This window comes from Thermobia domestica, chromosome 1 (assembly GCF_964235325.1).
Source record: "Thermobia domestica chromosome 1, izTheDome1.hap1.1, whole genome shotgun sequence".
NCBI lineage: Eukaryota > Metazoa > Arthropoda > Insecta > Zygentoma > Lepismatidae > Thermobia > Thermobia domestica.
Window position 1 is genome coordinate 315,520,860 of NC_137454.1, and position 20,368 is coordinate 315,541,227.

At 36.6% G+C, this 20,368-nt stretch overlaps 1 protein-coding gene and 1 long non-coding RNA gene across 2 annotated transcripts in view; one reads left to right on the forward strand and one right to left on the reverse strand.

Annotated features, from left to right (window-relative positions):
• The window catches only part of LOC145662545 (uncharacterized), a 138,993-nt gene that overhangs the window by 116,635 nt on the left and 1,990 nt on the right, over window positions 1-20,368 (reverse strand). The gene's annotated exons all lie outside the window — the stretch shown is intronic.
• LOC145665701 (uncharacterized) lies at window positions 1,639-8,909 on the forward strand. The gene is made up of 3 exons (XM_081732858.1): window positions 1,639-2,275; window positions 2,604-2,846; window positions 8,747-8,909. The coding sequence occupies exons 1-3, from the start codon at window positions 2,205-2,207 to the stop codon at window positions 8,907-8,909; spliced, it is 477 nt and encodes a 158-aa protein (XP_081588984.1). The 5' UTR covers window positions 1,639-2,204.

Here is a 20,368-nt window from a genome sequence, read left to right on the forward strand (position 1 = left end):
ATCTACTGTAGTATATCAGGCGGGGTAGGACAGAAGCACGTATTGAAGCAGGCAGACGGAGGTTATGGAGAGTAAGAATTATAAACTGCAGAGGCGAATCTAGCCCAGGGCCGGGGGCCTATGCACCCCAGTTTTTTGAGTGACAAAAATAATTTAAGCTATTATTTATATATTTTTGGAAGTTCATTATAAACTCATGATATATCTTTCATAGTCTGGGTGCTGGTAGGTCCCCCCAGTTTTTAACTTCTAGATCCGCCTTTGATAAACTGAATCTAAATATCATGTTTTACAATCATGCAATTGCACATCAAAGAATTTGAGAGTACATCTGTATTATTGGAAGAATTCCCAATAAACTAACATCCTTTCCTAAATAATTCGTTGCGGGCAATCTCAGAATCTGAAGAATGGATATTTTGATAAAAGCTTATATCAAGACTTGACATCTAGAGTGATTATTTCAGCCGAGATTGTTAATAGAGTCAAATCTGTTAACATCTTAACGGGTAACGGTGCCTTTGAAACGGGTGCACCGACATTGCGCAAATTTTCCCACGCTTATCTGTTGACACAGATAAAGCCTTAATGAGCAGCCAACAAAATTGGAAATTGCGAAAAAAATCTTGTGCAACGTTGCCATCATTACCATAAGTATATCGACTAATAAAAACAGTCACCAAAATGCAAGTCGTTTTAACAAAAAAAAAAAAAAAATACAAAGTAATGGATAACAATAGCATTTTCAGTCATCTATATTATATGTGTGCAATGGCGTCGTTAGAGAGGGTGACTGGGGAATGTGTCCCAGTCATTCATTTTCCGTATCATATCTAACTGTAAGATTAAAACTGTAAGAATATAGTTATTGAAAGCAAATAGTTTTGAAATACTGTAAGGAAAACAAACATATATAAAATAAACAATATATATAAATATTTCTAGAAGTTCTCTTGAAATATCGTGAAATATCGTCCTATACTTTCGTAAGTGAATAAGTAAGCCTGCATTAGTATTTATGTCAGTCAATTGGACCTATACTTTGTTAAAAGGTGATGGAAGATATAACATTTTTGCCAGTGAAATAGTGAATACATTTTTCTTTAAATAGTAAGTTTAGAACACGTGATACGATTTAATTATTATTTCCTTTCTTTCAGATGTACTAAGAAAAGCTGTAATGCTAGTATAACAATGGATGAAAATACAAGTGAAGTTTTAGAAAGGAAAGATATTCATAATCATTGTGAAGATGAAGATGGTGTTCAACGGCATTTTCTTAGAGAGAATTGTAAGCGACGAGCCACTGAACAATTGAACGAGAAGCCAAATAAAATTATAAGGCAGGAAGTTTCAAAATTGGAACATCATGACACACTTGATCATAAAGAAATTAAAAGATGCCGAGACGTTATTTATAAAAATCGAAGAAAGGTGACTCCTTTGCAGATGGAACTTTCACTTATGCTCCTAAGCATTTCACACAGTTATATACAATACATGCATATAAAAATGGATATTATCTACCTCTATGTTTTGCATTTTTGCCGAAGAAAGACAAGAATACGTATGTGGCCATGTGGAAGATGATAAGAAACTTAGACAGTAGATTCGACTTGAAAATCATTTACGTTGATTTTGAAACAGCTGCTCACGAAGCCATCAAGAATGTGTTTCCAAATTGTGACATTCGTGGCTGCAGATTCCATTTGGGACAAACATGGTGGCGGAGGATTCAAGCCGACAATGATCTGCGACAAGCATATATGGATCCAAAATCTGAACTAGGTATTATTGATATTATTATGGTCTATTATTCTTTATTATTAATTTAATAATACCATGTGGACTTTGTTTTGTTATATATTAATACAGAATACAGTTGAAAATAGAATCTTATTCTGTTTGACTGAAGAATCTTAATTCAGTCACCATTCTTAAAAGCAAATAAACTGCTGTTCTAATAATGTACGAAATGAAGAAATTATAAAGCCAACAGTAAGATCCATCAATTTCACTACTTTCCCAATGCTTGCTTATTCTAACAAATTATTATTATTATTATTATTATTATTATTATTATTATTATTATTATTATTATTATTATTATTGCTTTTCTTACAGGTTCATGGATAAAGGCATTTTTTGGGTTGCCATATTTACATCCAACAGAAGTATCAGATGCCTTTACTCAACTAATATCAATGACGCCGGATGATACAGGGCATAAATTTTCCGATTACGTCCTAGAAAACTACATAGAAGACGGTTGCAAGTAAGTAGCTTCCTTTTGAATTTCATCTATAGTAGCACATGCTTCAATAACTCTTAATACTGCAAAAACTGTTGTCCTAGTTTGAACACAACATTAATGGTTGTGCTGATATGGTATTTTCTCTCAATGCAACTTAATTATAGTGAAATTTTCTTCTGTCTTCATGTAAGACGTAGATTAAAATGCAGGTTTTGATAGTTGTAAACAAATTACGGACCAAGACTATAAATATTTTTTGAATCTAGTGTTATAAATGTTTTAGTGTTTTATATAAATTGTCAATAATTGTGTGCATGAACTAAGGATCTTTTTATTTTATTAATTTTAGGTATCCACCTGTCATGTGGGCGTCTATACCATCCACGATGCGTCGGACGACAAATGGACCAGAAGCTTTTCACAGACATTATAATAGTCAATTTTACTTCCCTGCTCCTGATATTCATACGGTGATTTCTGCTTTGTTAGAGATCCAAACGGAAACTGCCATGAAAATAACGTCCATATTAAAAGGAATTTCAAAGGCCCAAAGACCAGCAGAAGTCAAAAGGAGCGAGTTTGTCATGAGGAAGTATGCTGAGTTCAGGAATTCGCAGAGAAACTATGAGAAGGCACGTATGACATTTTTAAAAGCTGTAGGATTTAAATTTCAAGCATTCAAACTGTAAAATGAAATTTTCTGTAAATAAGTATGTTGCTTTGTAAATATTAGAATGCAATAAAATATATCTCATAAAGGAATAGCTTTATACATTTCATTTCGATGCAAAATTTCACACAATTCCTTAAATCCTGTTGTTGGCAACGTCGCGGCGGAAATTTGCGCAATTTCAGCACTTTCTGCTCCTCGTTAATAAGACATAAATTACTTAGATTATCAACGATCTAATCTTTAGAAAAATTTGCGCAATGTCGTTGCACCGCTTTGAAACTGGCTATCCACAGTGCTGTAATACTAAAATTTTCAGAGGTTATACGCTGTTTTGTGATCATCTATGATTGTTGTACGAGACTTGAAGGCATTTTAATGAACAATGTAAATCGTATGTATTAATTAATTCAATTAAAATATAAAGAATGCCTAGCCACATTACAGTTTTATAGTCTAAAAGCACTTCATACTATTTCCTTGATGACACTCTTTACTTAAATCACACCATTAATAACATAAATTGGTGTAGGTATGGAAAAGGAACTCACTCCGAGAAGGAACAGAAAAAAAAAAATCGCGCCGAATTTTTTTTTCGTAACATATATTTGAACACCTGTTAAGAATATGAGAAAAAAGGTGATATAGTCACTTTATCATTGGAGTCATAGCCCAATTAAATAAATAAATATAAACGAAACGAAACTAAAGAGTACTATATACACTTTGAAGCAGAAGGTACACTCTAATGACTAAGGAAAGTGCGAGTGGTGCTTGTTCCATCTTTCTAACTTCATGGTCATTCACACGTCTATATGGTGAGAGGGTTAGCTCCCCCGTACACCCACGACACCCATGATCGAACTGGGCCGCGGTATTAAGGCACTTAATGTATCAGCAGAGTGTCACTGAAATCCAATCCCAGTTACGGAAGTTAATATGTTCAAAAGGTTGTGTTATCCTAAATATATAATTATAAAACTACATGAAGTAACATAAAATAAAGATGTACTTCCGGCTGACGTGGAAAGTTGAAATTTGGCACGATTGTAGCTTTCCAGTACAATCCCACAGGAAAATTGCAAAAGTTAATATTTTTAATTGTTAGGAGTCTAAAGGGAAAATTAAGAAATTCTCCATGCTATTAAATGGGCCTTTTTTTGACTTATACTTCAGGTACTTAGAATTTGAACAAAAACTTGAAATCCGATATGCTTAGCATCACCTAAGTAAATCACCAAAAATAAAAATTTTCAAAAATAAAGAGGTTTTATGGGGAACTGAAAGAGCTTCCCAATGGTATATTTACATGAGACATCATCTACATCCCAAAATGTTTGGACACTTCCGGCAGGATTAGAATGATGAAATTTGTTATGGTTGTAGACTTCCGGGATTAACCCACAGGAAAATTGCCAAAAGTGAATATTTTTAGTTTTTAAGGTGTATAAAGGGGGGATGAAGTAATTCCCGTATTATTTAAATGGGTGTTTTCTTGTGATACAAAATCTTATCCTTTAGATAGTTGAAATAGGAAAAGAAACTTGAAATTTGGTAGAATTGTAGGTTTGATGCCGTAGGCCGAGCAAAGTCGGGGGACTGGGGGCGGAGCCCCTAGCTACCAAGAGGCTAGTCTCTCCTATATAACGCAACCTTGTGAATATATTAACTTTCGTAACTGGGATTGGATTTCAATGATACTTTCCTAATACATTAAGTGCCTTAACACAGCGGGCCAGTTCAACAATGGGTGTCGTGGATGCGAGGAGGAGCTAACCCCTTTATTATGAAGACGCGGCAATGATCATGAAGCTAGAAAGATGGAACAAACGCCACTTGCAAACTTTTGCACAACTGAACACAAACAAAAGCGGGCCTAATTGCTGCCCCATGCGTAGTTTGAGATGTAGCATGAAGTATAGACCCTATCCAAACTTGTAAATATTTCCGGGCTACGAACCATCGTCACGCATGTGCTTTCTTCGCGTTTTTATCATGTTGTCACTCTTTTCTCCATGTAATATCAGCCTTTTTTTTTTTTTCAATAGTTTATTCACATACAAACTTACTTTGTGGCTTAAGCATCAATTTTTAGCACTTTGCCCTCCTGAGATACTACGCCCCGAAAGTGGCATCAAAATGAACTTCAACTTTCGGACCTCCATAAATCTACGGTGCTAGTAGTATCATAGTTGTGGATATTTATGCAGACTTTACATGCAGTAGTATTCAGTACAAACCGTATGAACCCCCACTTTATGCCATTCCAAAATACAGTCCCTTTTAAAAGTGTAATTTTCTGTAGTTTTTTTGGTGATTTCATGTATTGGTTTGCAACCCTGCATATTTATTTAGAATCAAAAGTTTATATTCTCCGTGTATCTCAGTCTCTCCTGTAAACATTCGTTTTTGTTTGATGTTCGACTAATTCGTACGTCCTGAGCAACTGTAATTTACGTAAACGCTTGCAAATATAAAAATTGGCACTCCACCGACAACAAAGATGGCCGCCATTCAAGAGCACTTGTACATACGACAACGTGAATGATGTTATTGACCTTCTTATACACAAGGTTCATCACACTGAAATTTTTATAATTTTCGGAGATGGTCGAGCAACCAGCTCTGGACCACTTCGTGTGGATTGGCCCAGTTTTTACACAATGCCACTTTCAGCGAGTATTCTACGGAGAAAAAAAAAAAATAAAATTTTTCAGCTTAACGTCACATGATTATGTTCTTTAGGCTAAAGGAGACTATGATTAAAACAAGTGATTGATGATGGAGGAATTGGTGGAATGAAAATGTGAGAGTATCCCGAGAAAACCCATGCATACGATGTTGTCCACCACAAACTTACTTGGTCGGGGATCGAACCAGGGACCCCACGTGTCAAAGGTATGTGCGCTCTGAGTCACCGTGGCCCACGTATTTACTAAGGAGGGATGGAGGATTAAAAATGTACGCCAAACACAGTATCTCACAAACGTCTCATCTTAGGGAGATGAAACTGGAGATTATATATATATATATATATATATATATATATATATATATATATATATATATATATATATATATATATATATTTGGTCTAGGAATTAATTCGTGCGGGTGGACAAGAGATGGCGCAACGAACGGAGCGTCCCACAGTTCCGTGTATCCACACATGTGTTGCAAACCCCTGTCATCGCGTATCGTTCGTAGTATAGGGCAGTGGATTAAAGCGTCAACAACACCAGTTTGTAGTTAAGTGAACATGGCGCAATTTGTGCCTGATAAAGTGTTTTTGCGGGGTGTCCTGCTGCATTACTTTAACATGCAGAAAAGTGCGACTGAAAGTCATCGTATTTTGGTAGAAGTGTATGGTGACCATGCTCTAGCTGAGCGAACGTGTCAGAAGTGGTTTGCACGGTTTAAAAGTGGTAATTTCGGCTTGGCAGACCAAGAACGAGCTGGACAGCCAAAAAATTTCAAGACGAAGAATTGACAGCATTGCTCGAGCAGGATTCGTGTCAAACGCAGGAACAACTTGCAGCAGCATTAGGCGTTGATCAAACAACAGTCTCCAAACGCTTGAAAGCCATGGGAATGATTCAAAAGATGTCACATTGGGTTCCACATGAATTGAAAGACAGAGACGTTGAAAGACGAAAAACCATTTGCGAATTGCTGCTTCAACGACAGAGCAGAAAGGGGTTTCTGCATCGAATTATTACGGGTGATGAGAAGTGGGTCCATTACGAGAACCCTAAACGAAAAAAGGCCTGGGTGAAACCAGGTGAACCAGGTCCATCACAACCAAAACGAGATATTCACTGTGCAAAGGTTATGCTGTGCATATGGTGAGATATGAAAGGTGTGGTGTACTATGAGCTGCTGCAACCGGGTGAAACTATGAATGGAGAACGTTATCGACGACAATTAATGCGTTTGAAGCAAGCTCTGGCCAGAACACGACCAGAATGGGAGAACAGACATGATAAACTTATTGTTCAACATGATAACGCTCGCCCACATGTCGCAAAACCGGTCAAAACCTATTTAGAAAATGTCGGATGGGAAGTTTTACCCCACCCGCCGTATTCACCAGACGTTGCTCCTTCGGACTACTACTTGTTCGATTGCATGAACAACGATTTGATTGGACAGCGGTTTACTTCTTCAGAAGATATCGAAACATGGGTCTCTGACTGGATCGCTTCCAAGGATGAGGACTTCTTTCGCCACGGAATCCGTACATTGCCTGACAGATGGGCGAAAGTGGTGGCTAGCGATGGACAATATTTTTCTTAAGGTATTTATGTATTTTGTGTTTGTACTACAGCTTCAATGTGTGCGTACCAACCGCACGAATTAATTCCTAGACCAAATATATATATATATATATATATATATATATATATATATATATATATATATATATATATATATATATATATATATATATATATATATATATATATATATATATATATATATATATATATATATATATCGCATTAAAAGTAGTCACGTGTGCCAGCGTTTTCCAAGAATCTACTTCTAAAGGACAAGAGGGATAATTTCTAAAAGTATCTTAATTTCTTATTTTCAGTTCATAAAATAGCCAACTGAGGATATATATATAAATCAATCACTTGAGTGGAATGCATATCTTAAGAGCGGAATAGTGTATAAATTTTCAGAAAACAATGGCTCCTACCTCTGAAATGCATTTTTGAAAATAATATTTGGGCCGACCTGACTTTACTTCATTTCATTTTGATTCAAGTACGCATTGAAAGGGAGAAGAAGGAGTTTAACCCTTTATACGATCCATGATAAGTTTTCGTACCAAAATGCAGTGTTCTCTTTAACCTCTTATTTTTAGGTCCTGTTACAGGCATTTAATCTTTTTATTATTATTATTATTATTATTATTATTATTATTATTATTGGTTAAGTCAAACATGGACCGAAGAACACCCCAGATGCGTTTTGGAATCAGATGGTTAACTTGGTGGCGCCAAATGGGGGCGGGGCTGCGTGACGACATATTTTTCTTGAGGCAATTTAAAAAAAAAAAAAAACTTTGCTTTCAAAATATCATTGAAATTTTGCATACGCACTGTGTATACCTCTAACTATTTATCATTTTTTGAAATCTCCAAGTCGACATGGGCCCGGACCCCAGGGGCTCAAAGTTTTCGAAAAAGGAATTTTATCGGAAAATTTCACGGATTTTCCCTTATTTCCCGTTTCTGGTGTATGATATGGACATGCGAGTGGTATTTTAAAAAGGTTGCTTTATTCTGAAGAAAATGAGATACGAACTATGATTCTACGATAAATAGCAATGACGCAGTAAATGCTTGACAAACTAATATTTACCTTAAAAAAAGCGAGGTTTTGTAAGGATTTAATACTCGTCATAAACGTGTAAGTTTCCCATGTGGGGAATGGCCTATACTGCATGGATTGATCTTGCTTGATTGTCCCAAGCACCCGCCAAGTCTAGAGGTCCAATCTTGGTTCGGAACCCACGTCAATAGGAGATATAGTCCTTCATAATAAAACAAAACAAGAACTTCAAACTCGAATTTTGAGTAACGTACATAAATAGGTTTCAGAATGCAAAAGTACGTTTCCTAACAATGTAAAAAAAAAAAAAAAAAAAAAAAATCAACTGTATACAAATTAGTCTCTAATACCATAACCCATCTGTTTTAGAAATCTGAGTAGAGTACATTGAATACAATGTAGTGTATATAGACAAAAAAGTAAGTCGAATCGGAGGGTTTGACATATGATTACGTTAGTCCGTCCAATCTCCTTTCAAGGATGAATCCAGTAATTGCTGCATTGTTGAGATACGGTGGATATGTTTTAGTCACAATACAAAGACTTGAAATAGACAATGAAAATAATGAGATTCCGCCTCCATTCCAAAGATTCTTCAACTCCTTAGCTTGTTACAAAGATAACAAAGAACAGCCAGAATAAGAGGAGGAAGTGAATATATTCACATGTGTCTGTTTTGTACATGTATTCGTACATAGATAGCCCATTCCTCTGAATTCCTGCGCCACAGTTGGTGGTCTTACAAAATTCTCTGCTTCGGAAACTTTTCTTCAGCATGTGAATGTTCTCTATTATTAACTCAGGTGGCGTTGGGTCAATGAAGAAATCAAAAATAAAATAAGCTGAGAGTATGTTTGAAGTTCTTTTTAGAAATCGTTTCTAGTGATGAGCAAATGCAAGACCAAGACCAAGACCGGGGTGGTCTTGGTCTTGGTCTTGGTCTTGCACATCGAGTCTTGGTCTTGGTCTTGCACTGGAACCCTTGGTCTTGGTCTTGGTCTTGCACACCTAGTCTTGGTCTTGGTCTTGGTCTTGCATGCAAGAGTCTTGCAAGTCTTGCATTTAAGAAATCTCAAGCTTTTCACAGGTAAATTTTACTATGGATATAAGGGATAATAAGCTCTACAATGCGCCAGTAGTAACGGAAATACAATGTATGTTTCTAAATGTAATATAATTTAACGTCGTGTAAGTATGATGATAGTGTACAACATTGTTGATGACTTTATTTTTTTTAACGGGTGCCCACTACTTCACTAATAAGATATGGCTAAATCACAACGTTTCGTAATCTGTTTAGAAAATATATTTTTTAACAGATCCAACAGTCCACTGGTTCCCAAATTGGGGAGGCTACCCCTGAGACGCATGAAAGAAAATCAGACGGCACAGATTATTGAAATAACATGAATTGCAAAATTATTTTTACACTCTAAAGGCGTCAGATTTTTCTTTTCAAACACGATTAGCTAATCGTTGTATTAAACAAACTTCCAATTAAATATTGAATCTTTGTTTTACTGATTCTAATATGTACTCTATGGGGCAGAAACATTCACATTACGCAAAAGCGATGAAACAATTGCAGACTTTCGAAACATGGACATGGAGGAAAAAAGGAGAGAATTAGCTGTGTTGAACGAAAACGAATGAGAAGGTGTTAGAAATATTAGCAGTAGGTGCAAAAAAGAAGCATTTTATATATTGTTAAGAGGAGGAAGAGGAACTGGTTAGGATATTGGCTGAGGAGGAACTGTATTATGAGGGACGTGCTAGAGATTATTGTGGAAGGAAACAGAGGGAGGGAGTGAAGCAGACTAGTTGAAGGAAGGTATTAAAACAGGAAATTGCTACGTCAAGACGAAGAGACTAGTTGAGGACCACCGAACGTCGAATCTTGTCTGTTGAAGCAAACCTGCCAATAATGGCAGAATAGCTATTATGATGATGATATGTTTAGCAATATTGACCCCCCCCCCAAAAAAAAGAGAAAATTAAAATTAATATTATAATCAAACCTCTTAATATTTTAGAATAATTTGAGTGAAAACTGAAGACGACTCAACTGTCTGTCTTTTGTGTAAACTCAATTTATATAAATACTGTTGACCTGTATTAGAAATACAAAATAACTGCATCAAACTCCAACTTATTTGAAGTCTCACTTGTGAATATGGATCACCAGCATCAAGTACGCACTTCGTTGGGGTAAAATAATAATAATAATAATAATAATAATAATAATAATAATAATAATAATAATAATAATATTTCGTCAGTCAATCACTTTTTTACCACTAGTAAAGCGCTCTCTAATATCGGTCATTTTCGATTATTTTTATGTTTCTCTCTCCTCCTCCTCCCCAAGTTGCGGCGCTGAATTTGGATTTAAACGGCATCACAAGTGTCACTGTTCGTGTCAGAAACCCCGAAAACTATGGATTCGGCACTAATATTTGGTCGTTTTTGATAATTATTACGTATCTCCCTCTCCCCCAAGTTACGAGGGTGAATTTGGTTGTAAACGGTGTAGGAAGTCTCAGTATTCAACTCAGCGACCTCGAAAACTATGGATTCGACACTAATATTCGTCATTTTCGATCATTTTTATATATCTCCCCTCCCCTTCGCCAAGCTACGGGGCTGAATTTTGATTTAAACAGCACCGGAAGTATCATTGTTTACCTTAGCGATCCCCCAAACTATAGATTCCATTTTAATGTCAGTCATTTTCGATATTTTTGAATATCTTTCCTCTCCCTTTCCCCTAAACTACACCGTCAAAGTGATATGGCAGAAACCATCTCAGGTCCGATCCTCACCTATGCTGAAAATAAGATCGAGTTCGGTCGGGTGGTTCAACCCTTCCTCTCCTCCTCCCCTAGGTTCTACCATCAAAGTGGAACAAACTCTTTAAAAAAAATCTTTCCAGGAAAGAACCTCATACATGTTAAAAATTTGATTGAGATCGGTTCAAGAGTTATTGAGTCACAAACTTAGTCAATTTTACTTTTATTCATATTGATTTTTGTACTTCTCCCGCTCCCCTACGTTACTCCGTCAAAATGAGCTGACATATTCCAGGCTTGAACCTCACCTATGTTAAAAATTTGATCGAAATTGCTCGTTTGGTTTAAGTTATTAAGTTTTATTTATTAATTTATAACTCCCCCTTCTCCCCTCCCCTAAGTTTTATCGTCAAAGTAAAATAATAAAAATACTCCCAGGCCCAAACTCCATCTATGTTGAAAATTTGATCGAGATCGGTCGGGTGGTTCAAGAAGTCACAAAAATAGTTACTTTCAATTTTATAATATAGATTTATTGTTGTAGTATAATGTTATATCGCTCAATCCTCAATGTGTCGTATAACTAAGGAGGCTAAAAGTTATATTGACAAGCAATTATTCAACGTATAAGCATCCACCCATGAAATCAAACTTGCGTTCACATGTACTAAGTTTTTGTCAATGTCACGAAAATATTATTTCGATATTAATTTTATGAGCACAAATTAAACATTTCCAACGGATGCTTGCGTCTCAGAGCCAAGGTCATACCCATGTAGTCGACACCTATGGTGTACGGTATTCCAATGTTCAATACTACATTTTTCTTTAATTTTGGAAGAAAAACACCACTATGTTTTGAAACGAAACGAAATATCTAGTTTAACCTCCCACGATTATGCATCGAGGCTAAGGGAGACGGTAATGATGAGAAATGAATGAAATGGTGGAATGAAGAAAGTAGGAGGAAACGTCAAAACCCCGAGAAAACCCACGCACACGGTGCTTGCCCACCAAAAAGTTCCCATGGCGCAAAGCTAGAATCCAACGAGGGACCCGTATAACCACACGCGACTGCTCTACCACCGAGCCGGTACTTGTGCAAGACTCTTGCGCAAGAGTCTTGGTCTTGGTCTTGGTCTTGCAGGTACGGTCTTGGTCTTGGTCTTGGTCTTGCACCCCTTGGTCTTGGTCTTGCATCGGGATTCCTGGTCTTGGTCTTGGTCTTGGTCTTGCATGCAAGACTCTTGCAAAAACTGCAAAACCAAGACTCTTGCGGTCATCACTAATCATTTCTACTAGAAACGTAACATGTTAGATCTTACGAATTAATTTACTGATCTCAAAAGGCAGTCTTTCTATACTTCTGAGGTAAACAGAACTTTCACCGATGAAGGTTTATTTTATTTTATTATTTTTTTTTTATTTATTTTTTGTTGACTTTACATTGATATTGCATTCTCAAGTAGACGAAATTTATTAGATTTAAGTTATCCAATTGATTTGTATCTCGACTGCCAACCTTCTAGGTGTGTCAGGTCAAGCCAAATGTAATTTTATTCCACATAAGGAGTGGCAAAGAGCATTTAGTCGTAGCTCCTTTGCCCTGATTATATCCAAAATGGGATCAAAGTATGGGAAGAGAGGTGAGTTGATTTTGAGTTTAACGTCCCATTCAGTAGCGAGGCTATGTGAGACGTGAACCTACTGATTAACGTGGAATCAGAACCACATGAACTTCCTCTGGGAATCGAACCCGGGTCTCCCACGCTAAAGGCGCGTACGCTAACCGCTTAGCCACGAGGGATCTCAGTATAGGAAGATGGAGTCTGAACATGGTACTATGGCGGTTTCCTGTTCTTCATGGGCAACATTCTGTTTTTTAGGTTAAACCTGCACTTGCGTTCTAAGTGGCGAGCCTATTAATCAATGGAATGCGACTGATGGCTCTTGTAAGGGCCGGTGTTCTGTGCTGCTTCTGTTTGATCGATTGTGATAGAGATCCTTTCTTCAAAAAGAACGTTGCCAAGCGTTCAAATCCTGGAATTTACTTGAAAAACTAGGTAGTATAGTTCAAGGAGACATGCTGTTCTGAAGAGCGACAAAAATATCTCCCTGACTTGAAGTTAGAATATTCGACTGAAGATGGATTACGGGCGTGGCTTGAGAAATATCCTGCTCGATTAGATGTCCATCACGAAGGTTTCTGGTTAGGATATGAGTGATTCAAGACACTATCTTCTTAGTGAAGATGTAGACAGCTGACAATTTGTTTTTCTAAGGGAGCGAAAATGTCTACATTAGAATAATAGATTTATTCATAAATTTAAGTTACGTTTGAGCCTTTTTATTGTCTTTACCAGAGTTTACATTAATAATCTATTTCCTTATGGATTTTTCTATTACTAATGTAATATACTCCTAGAGATTCCATGGACACAGCTACATTACTATACTATATATCGTTTGCATTGAACTATCGTGCCATTAAATTTAAAAACAAAAATAATAGGCCTATTGAAAAGTATTTATGTCCTATGTTAAATCAACTCATGTTCCCTAATAACCTACAATTATACGTATTTCTACCCAATCTTCTTTTATAGTACAGACAATAATCATCAGCTCCTGTACATATTCTTTAAGGGGTTTCATTTTAGTGTTGAATACATAAATTTATATTATGAATCTTGCAGATTACACAGAATTTTACAGAATACTCTGGGAGACCTGCCGCATTGAAAGACAAGAAAAAAAAAATGTTCACTGCTAAAATTAGTTTCTTCCCAAAGAGCCTTCAGATAGTCTGCGAATTGCATGCTATAGTCCGCGTCACCCGAATTGGCGTGGCATCAGCCAATAAACTCGCAGTGCGCTGTTACTAAACCTTCAGGGAGGAATCTAGTCATTCATAATTGATTTTGTTCGTATTTGTGGACAATTATGAATGATTAGATTCTTCCCTGAAGGTTTAGTAACAGCGTGCTGCGAGTTTATTGGCTGATGCCACACGCCAATTCGTTTGACGTGGACTATAATGCACGTTAGTGACATTTCTTGCCATCAAGTAGAAGTCAGCGCAGTTAGCGACAGCTATTAGCTTGACTGTCACCTTCTGGAGTTCAGCGTGACTCACAGGCATCTTGCGTTTATAATAAGGGTTATGAATATCTAAATATTTTTGCTTAGATGTTTATATAAGCCGCATAAAGTGCTGAATTTTGCATATTAATGTTATTCACAGGCTGATACGTTTTAACATTAGAAATAGGAAAGATTGCTGTTAAAGTTGGTAAAAAATAATTTTACACTTTAAATAACAGTAGAAGAGGATTTTTAAAAAAAAAGTATGACAGGAGTTGCCAGTAAGGAAAATTCATGAAAAAATAAGTAATGCTGATTGCGGGGAAATTCCTGAAAAAAAAAAAAAAAAAACTAAGTAAGGCAATGGCAGGATTAAAACTCGGGACCTCGTGACTGAGAAGTGGGAACTCTGATCATTCTACATGCTTGATACAGTAACGTTTTGATTTTACCTGCATCCTTTACCTACTAAGATTAAAAAAAAAAAAAAACCTTTAAGTTTTATGTTCTATGGTTATGCCCTTTAGGTTAAAGATGAATTAAAGTGAATGATAATGAAAAACTGGTGGAATGAGAATGTAAGCCAGTGGCGGATGTAGAAAGTGAAAACTGGGGGCAGCCAGAACCCAGAGTATGTTAAGTATATCATGAGTTTACTATAAACTTCCAAAAATATATAAATAATAGCTTAAGTATCTTTGTCACTCAAAAACCTGGGGTGGAACCTAGGTTCCCCGGGTCCAGGCTAGACCCGCCTATGATAGAAGCTGAAATGTGAGACCCCGAGAAACACCGACAAGATGCTGTCCATGACATTGCTCTAGCACTCATCTCTGATACTAAGGGTCCCTGATTCGATACCCCCCAGACCACATGGGTTTGCCGACAAAATACAAATATACAAATACAAACCTCGTATATTCAAGATTTGTATAGAACAAAAGCAGCACAAACGATTTAAGCTAACTTCGTACATTTATCTATCTCTTTTAAGGATTGGGGAAAAGTGGGGGTAGAACAATGTCGTTCTAGCCACCCCACTGTTAGTTGTCAATTTTCTTGGAAAGAGCAGAACAAATTTTGATCCTGTAAAATAAATTAGAGTAAATTTAGTACAAACGAATTAATGGGATTTCGTTCGTTTCGCTGAATTGGGTGTGAGACAGGACAACAGTACCTTTCTGGCATCGAAACAATAACAAGGCAACATCATTTCCATTTTGTTATGTGGAGCAGGTGGAGATGGGAAGGGGAACTTCAAGGCCAAAATAGTCTATGCCCTTTATAGTTTATGCTTGCAATACTTATTGCAACATGGAAAGAAACCAGGGTACGAAAGGAATCCTTCCTCATTCCGTCATCCAACTATCATCATAATCTTATCTATGGACTTCTTTCTTTTGCATAACATACGTGACAAGAAAGAAAACTGATTCACAACAAAATATAACAAACAATTCGTTTATCATTTGGCAGTTTTTCCCCTTTGCTTTGTTTAGCTGTGGTGAAACTAGTAAGGTTTTTAAAAATATGTGTCGCAACTAATTATTATCTTTGAAAAAAAAAAATGCTTCTAGAAAAAGACGAAGCAAAAGAAAGCAGATCGGAAAATTCCATTGTGTTTGGCCTTTAATTTTAGCATATAGTAGTAGTAGGTAACTTTCGTGACGTCATTAGAGAATAATACCTCCTGTACTCTTTGATACGAGTGTATTAATAAACGCTGCTCACACCTCCAAGCATTCGACGTATTGGTTGTTGTCGCACACTGCAGTATCATTAACTACCCTCCATTGTTCTAGTATAATGACAGTGTATGCAGGAACATGACGTCATCAATGCACAAAAGAAAAAATGTAGTTCCGCCTTACGACAATAAAAAATGCACATTTAATGAGACCTCAATGTAAGAATATTATTCTCTATATCTTCTGGTAGTAAGAGAACATAAGGCGACTGTAAATGTTCCTATATAGGCCTATGTGGTTAAATGTGACAAACGGGTGAATGTCTGATTGTTGGGTTTGTATTGATGTTTTTGTAAGTAACACGGCTATATAGGACGAGACCTGGGATATGAAACACTGTAGTGCATTCAATGCTTTGTCATTCGAACCAGGGACCTCAAGCACCAAAGGCAAGCGCGTTGGCCATTAGAACAGCGATGAAGACGAACTAGTGCTTCCGTGTAACCATGGGTGTCTCTGTATGTTTGATTCCATGCGGGGAGAGACTTTTAACTGCTACCTCTATTTAGATTTTAACTAGTATTTTATAGAACACAAGGTGAAATGTTCGTTTTCCGCACGGGAAGAAAAGTAAATACTGTCTGTTATAATATTATCAATGGGGTCAGGGGCGAGCTCACCGGGTCCAGAACCCTCCTCCACTGAAACAAACTTCCTCCTAACTCAGCACACATTTGTACACTTTCTCAATAAAACTACTTGTTTAACAGGGAAATTCGGGTGCAGAATAATAGCCGTTCAATACTACACAGAAGTAGTGCTTTATAGCATTGGACCTCCCCCCTTACCCAAAGTTTGAACCCTTTCCAACAAAAATTTCTGGGTACGCACCTGAATGGCGTTAACATCCTAGAAATAAAAGTTTAAATAAATGTCTTTAAAAAAGAGAAAAAGAAAACATTGCTATGCAAACCAAAGACATACAATGCAACGACGATTTAATTTTTTCTATGTTAACATTGGAATGCCATTGCTAAAGGAGTTTTCTCCCTTCAGGGAACCCTCTCGGAAAAGGTAGTGCAATAAATCCTAAGTAAGGCCATGTTCCATTCATGTATACCAAACATAATCCATATCTGTGCAGTGCTGTATGAATGAAGAGTTGCCAGTCATTACTCTACTTTTTTTTTTTTTTTTATTATTTATTTATACGCACGTAAAGATATTCTATAAAATAGGGTATCGACAGAAATCTCCCCGTCCTTGCGGGTCAAATATAACACAATAAGGCGCAGAAATATAGCTATTTTACATACTTTCAACTCAATACATAAGTGAACACTTGTAAACACGAGATTATTAAGACACACACAAAAACAAACACATATAATGTGTATAACGTAAAGACGTGCATAGAGCCTGAGTACTGACCCCTAAACTACGCCTAATTGTTCTCAAGTGGGTAACGCGCTCAAGGTTACCATATTTCAAAAATGAAAATCCTGGACGCTACTAAATTATGAGAATCTTTGAAATGCTTAAAATGAAAAGAAGTGCTATATACTAAGTTACTTTCTTACATTAGATACAGTTGTTCAAGTATTACCTAATCACATTTTAGTCACTTTAGTAGACCTTCTCCACCCAAGTTACCAGTGGCGGCTCGTACTGTCATTAACAAAGCGTGCTACAATACACACACACACACACACACACATATATATATATATATATATATATATATATATATATATATATATATATATATATATATATATATATATATATATATATATATATATATATATAGTGTATTTTATTTATAGTATATATTGATAGTATATATATAGTATAGAGTATATATAGTATATATTTATAGTATATATTTATATTTTATTTTTATATATATAGGGTCTACGTGTATTTACCCACTGAAGACGGAAGTTGATATCCATCTTTCGATTCTTAATGTTGGCAAACTTCTCTATCACCCTGGAGTTGAAATCTAGCATGTTGTTGATCAAAGTTTTTTCTATCGAATGCATGGCAAGGGCAGTTAACCTTCCTGACCTACGGAAATTCCTTACGAATGTCTTAATTCTCTTTAGACACGAAAACATCTCTCAGGCTCTGCTGTGGACATTGGTATGGTCACTATTATTTGCAAAAGGGTTGTTATTTCGCTAAAATTGTCCTGTAAATTGTTTTTAAAGATAAGCTGACAGAACCAAAAGCTCAGTGCGAAGTCACTGCTTACCTAACATTGGGTAGCTTTCAACCGCAGTGTCCAGAATATGTTCCGGAAAAATCACTAAAATTTGCAGAATCCAAAAGTTAGGCGGCATCCAAATGGCTTGTTTTCTCAAATCGATTTCGTGCATCCGCAGAAATGCGATCACATACTTCTTTGGCATTGGGTACTCTGCAAGGTATAATCCGCCCACATTTGTTTTACCAACTGTTGGAAGAAACATATCACTTGTCCTAATATTGTCTGTGTCATTCCGAATTTTCTCAATGGCTTCAATGAAATATTTAAGTGCTGTTTGTACTTTAATGGTAGGCCTGCACTGAATTTGATTATAGAAAATATTCACATGCGGCATTATTTTGTGAAAGAATTCTAACCAAAACATGAATTTCCTGTGTTGGATTTCTCTAGTTCTGAAAAACACTATTTGGAAACATTTTAATTTTCATACATGGAATTGACGGTTCGTGACTTGAAATTCCATCGAGTAGCTGACCCACTCGGAATACGTCGTACAGCCACTTTTTCCAAAACAGATACACGCTGTGGGGAGCAGGAGGAAAAATGAGGAAAATCCCTGCAAAAACTACAGGAAAAAAGCCCTTGTCGATTGATTTTGAGATGCAGTTCTTCCCATCATCAAATTTAATTGGTTAACAATGGACGTAGTGTGCCAAAGGAAAATGTTCTTTAATATTAGATTGTACGCCATTAATTGATCGCTTAATACCGATGCCCTATTAAATGTGTGCGCTATAATTTTGCTACGATCTGAATCTGTGACAAAAATGTTCAATTCATTTAATATACACTCCCGACAATTCTGGGCTCCCGGACCTTTAGGATTAAAGAAAATAAAAAAGAGGAGAAAAGACAGAACCGAGCGGCGAGCGCCGCCAGTAAGCAGAAGAAAGCGAGAAAGAGGAATACTTGGCGCTTGCGCAGAATGTCTTCGGGCTCAACCTAACACAGCACGGTGGAAGCTATTCTGGGTGTAAAAAAAGGAAAGTGGACAAGGCATATTGAGATCTTTGCTCCATGCTAAAGATATATTTGTTCCATTTGTTGAGTAGGCTTGTATAGTTCAAGCGGGCTGCATTCAGTACAGCCCGCTCGGTTCGTTAGTACAACTTCCACACTGCTGAAGGCGCTGATAATCGCGCTCCACGCTCGAAAAAGATCGTCATGGGAAAGTTCTGTATTTTGTTAATTGATGAACAGTTTAAACAAATGAATACGTGAAAATTTTTTAACTAAAATTAGTCTAACACAAATACACAAACATAAGAAGCGTGCTGTAGCCCGGTAGCCCTACGTCAGAAACCGCTACTGCAAGTTACGCAAACGTAAGCAGATGATAGCATTACCAGATGATAGCATGGCAACTCTAAACATAACAGATCCTCCCTCCCCCCTGGTAAGCAATTTTTTTTTCTTAATTTCTCAGGATCTGTTATGTTTCGTTGCTTTCAAAGTCTATTTTACTTCATTTTGTCTGCTCGTGTTGTATCTTTTTCTTTTCTTTTTCTTTCTTTCTTTCTTTCTTTTTTTAAAGAACGTTTTTTTAATTCATTGGCAATATGTTCTGGCGGCGTTTGTTATCTTCAAAGAACTTCTTTCGTTGAAGTTTTACTTTATTGAATTGTTAGTTTGTTAAAAATAACAGAAATAAACTCGCATATATGCTTACGTCAGCATTACACCCTCCCCACCCCACTGCCAGCAAAAAGAAGAAAACTTTAAATCTAATTCCCTCTTAGGCTGTTTACGTAATACTTGAAGTGTCCCTGAGTATACTACACATAAAATAACGTAAAACTTAAAAAAAAAAAGTCAAAGTAAGGTACTTATTCTAAACTCTTTTTAACTATTATCCCGTCCTGTGAAAAAGCAAACTATAATATTCCCTTTTTTTCTTCTTCACTGAAATCCGGACATTTAAGTGTCCCGAGAAATATTTTGGAACGCAGATCTAGATTCCATGATAGTCCCAGATTTTCCCGGACGAATGGCAACTCTAAACGCGCTACAGTGTAATATCGACTTGTTTGTACAGACAACATATTGAAAATTGAAGCCCCGTGTAGTGTAGTTGCTAACACACTCGCGCCTTTTGTGCGAGTAGTCCCGGGTTCATTCCCGATCAACCGTAAAAGCTGTTTTCAGGCTAGCGTCCTAAGAGAGATTTACCTGGGTTTTCTTTATTCACACCGGATAAAATGGCGGGATAGTACCTAACATAGTTGTTCTGCGCTGCTTCCTTCCTTCCCCATTCCTTTCTCCCTCTCC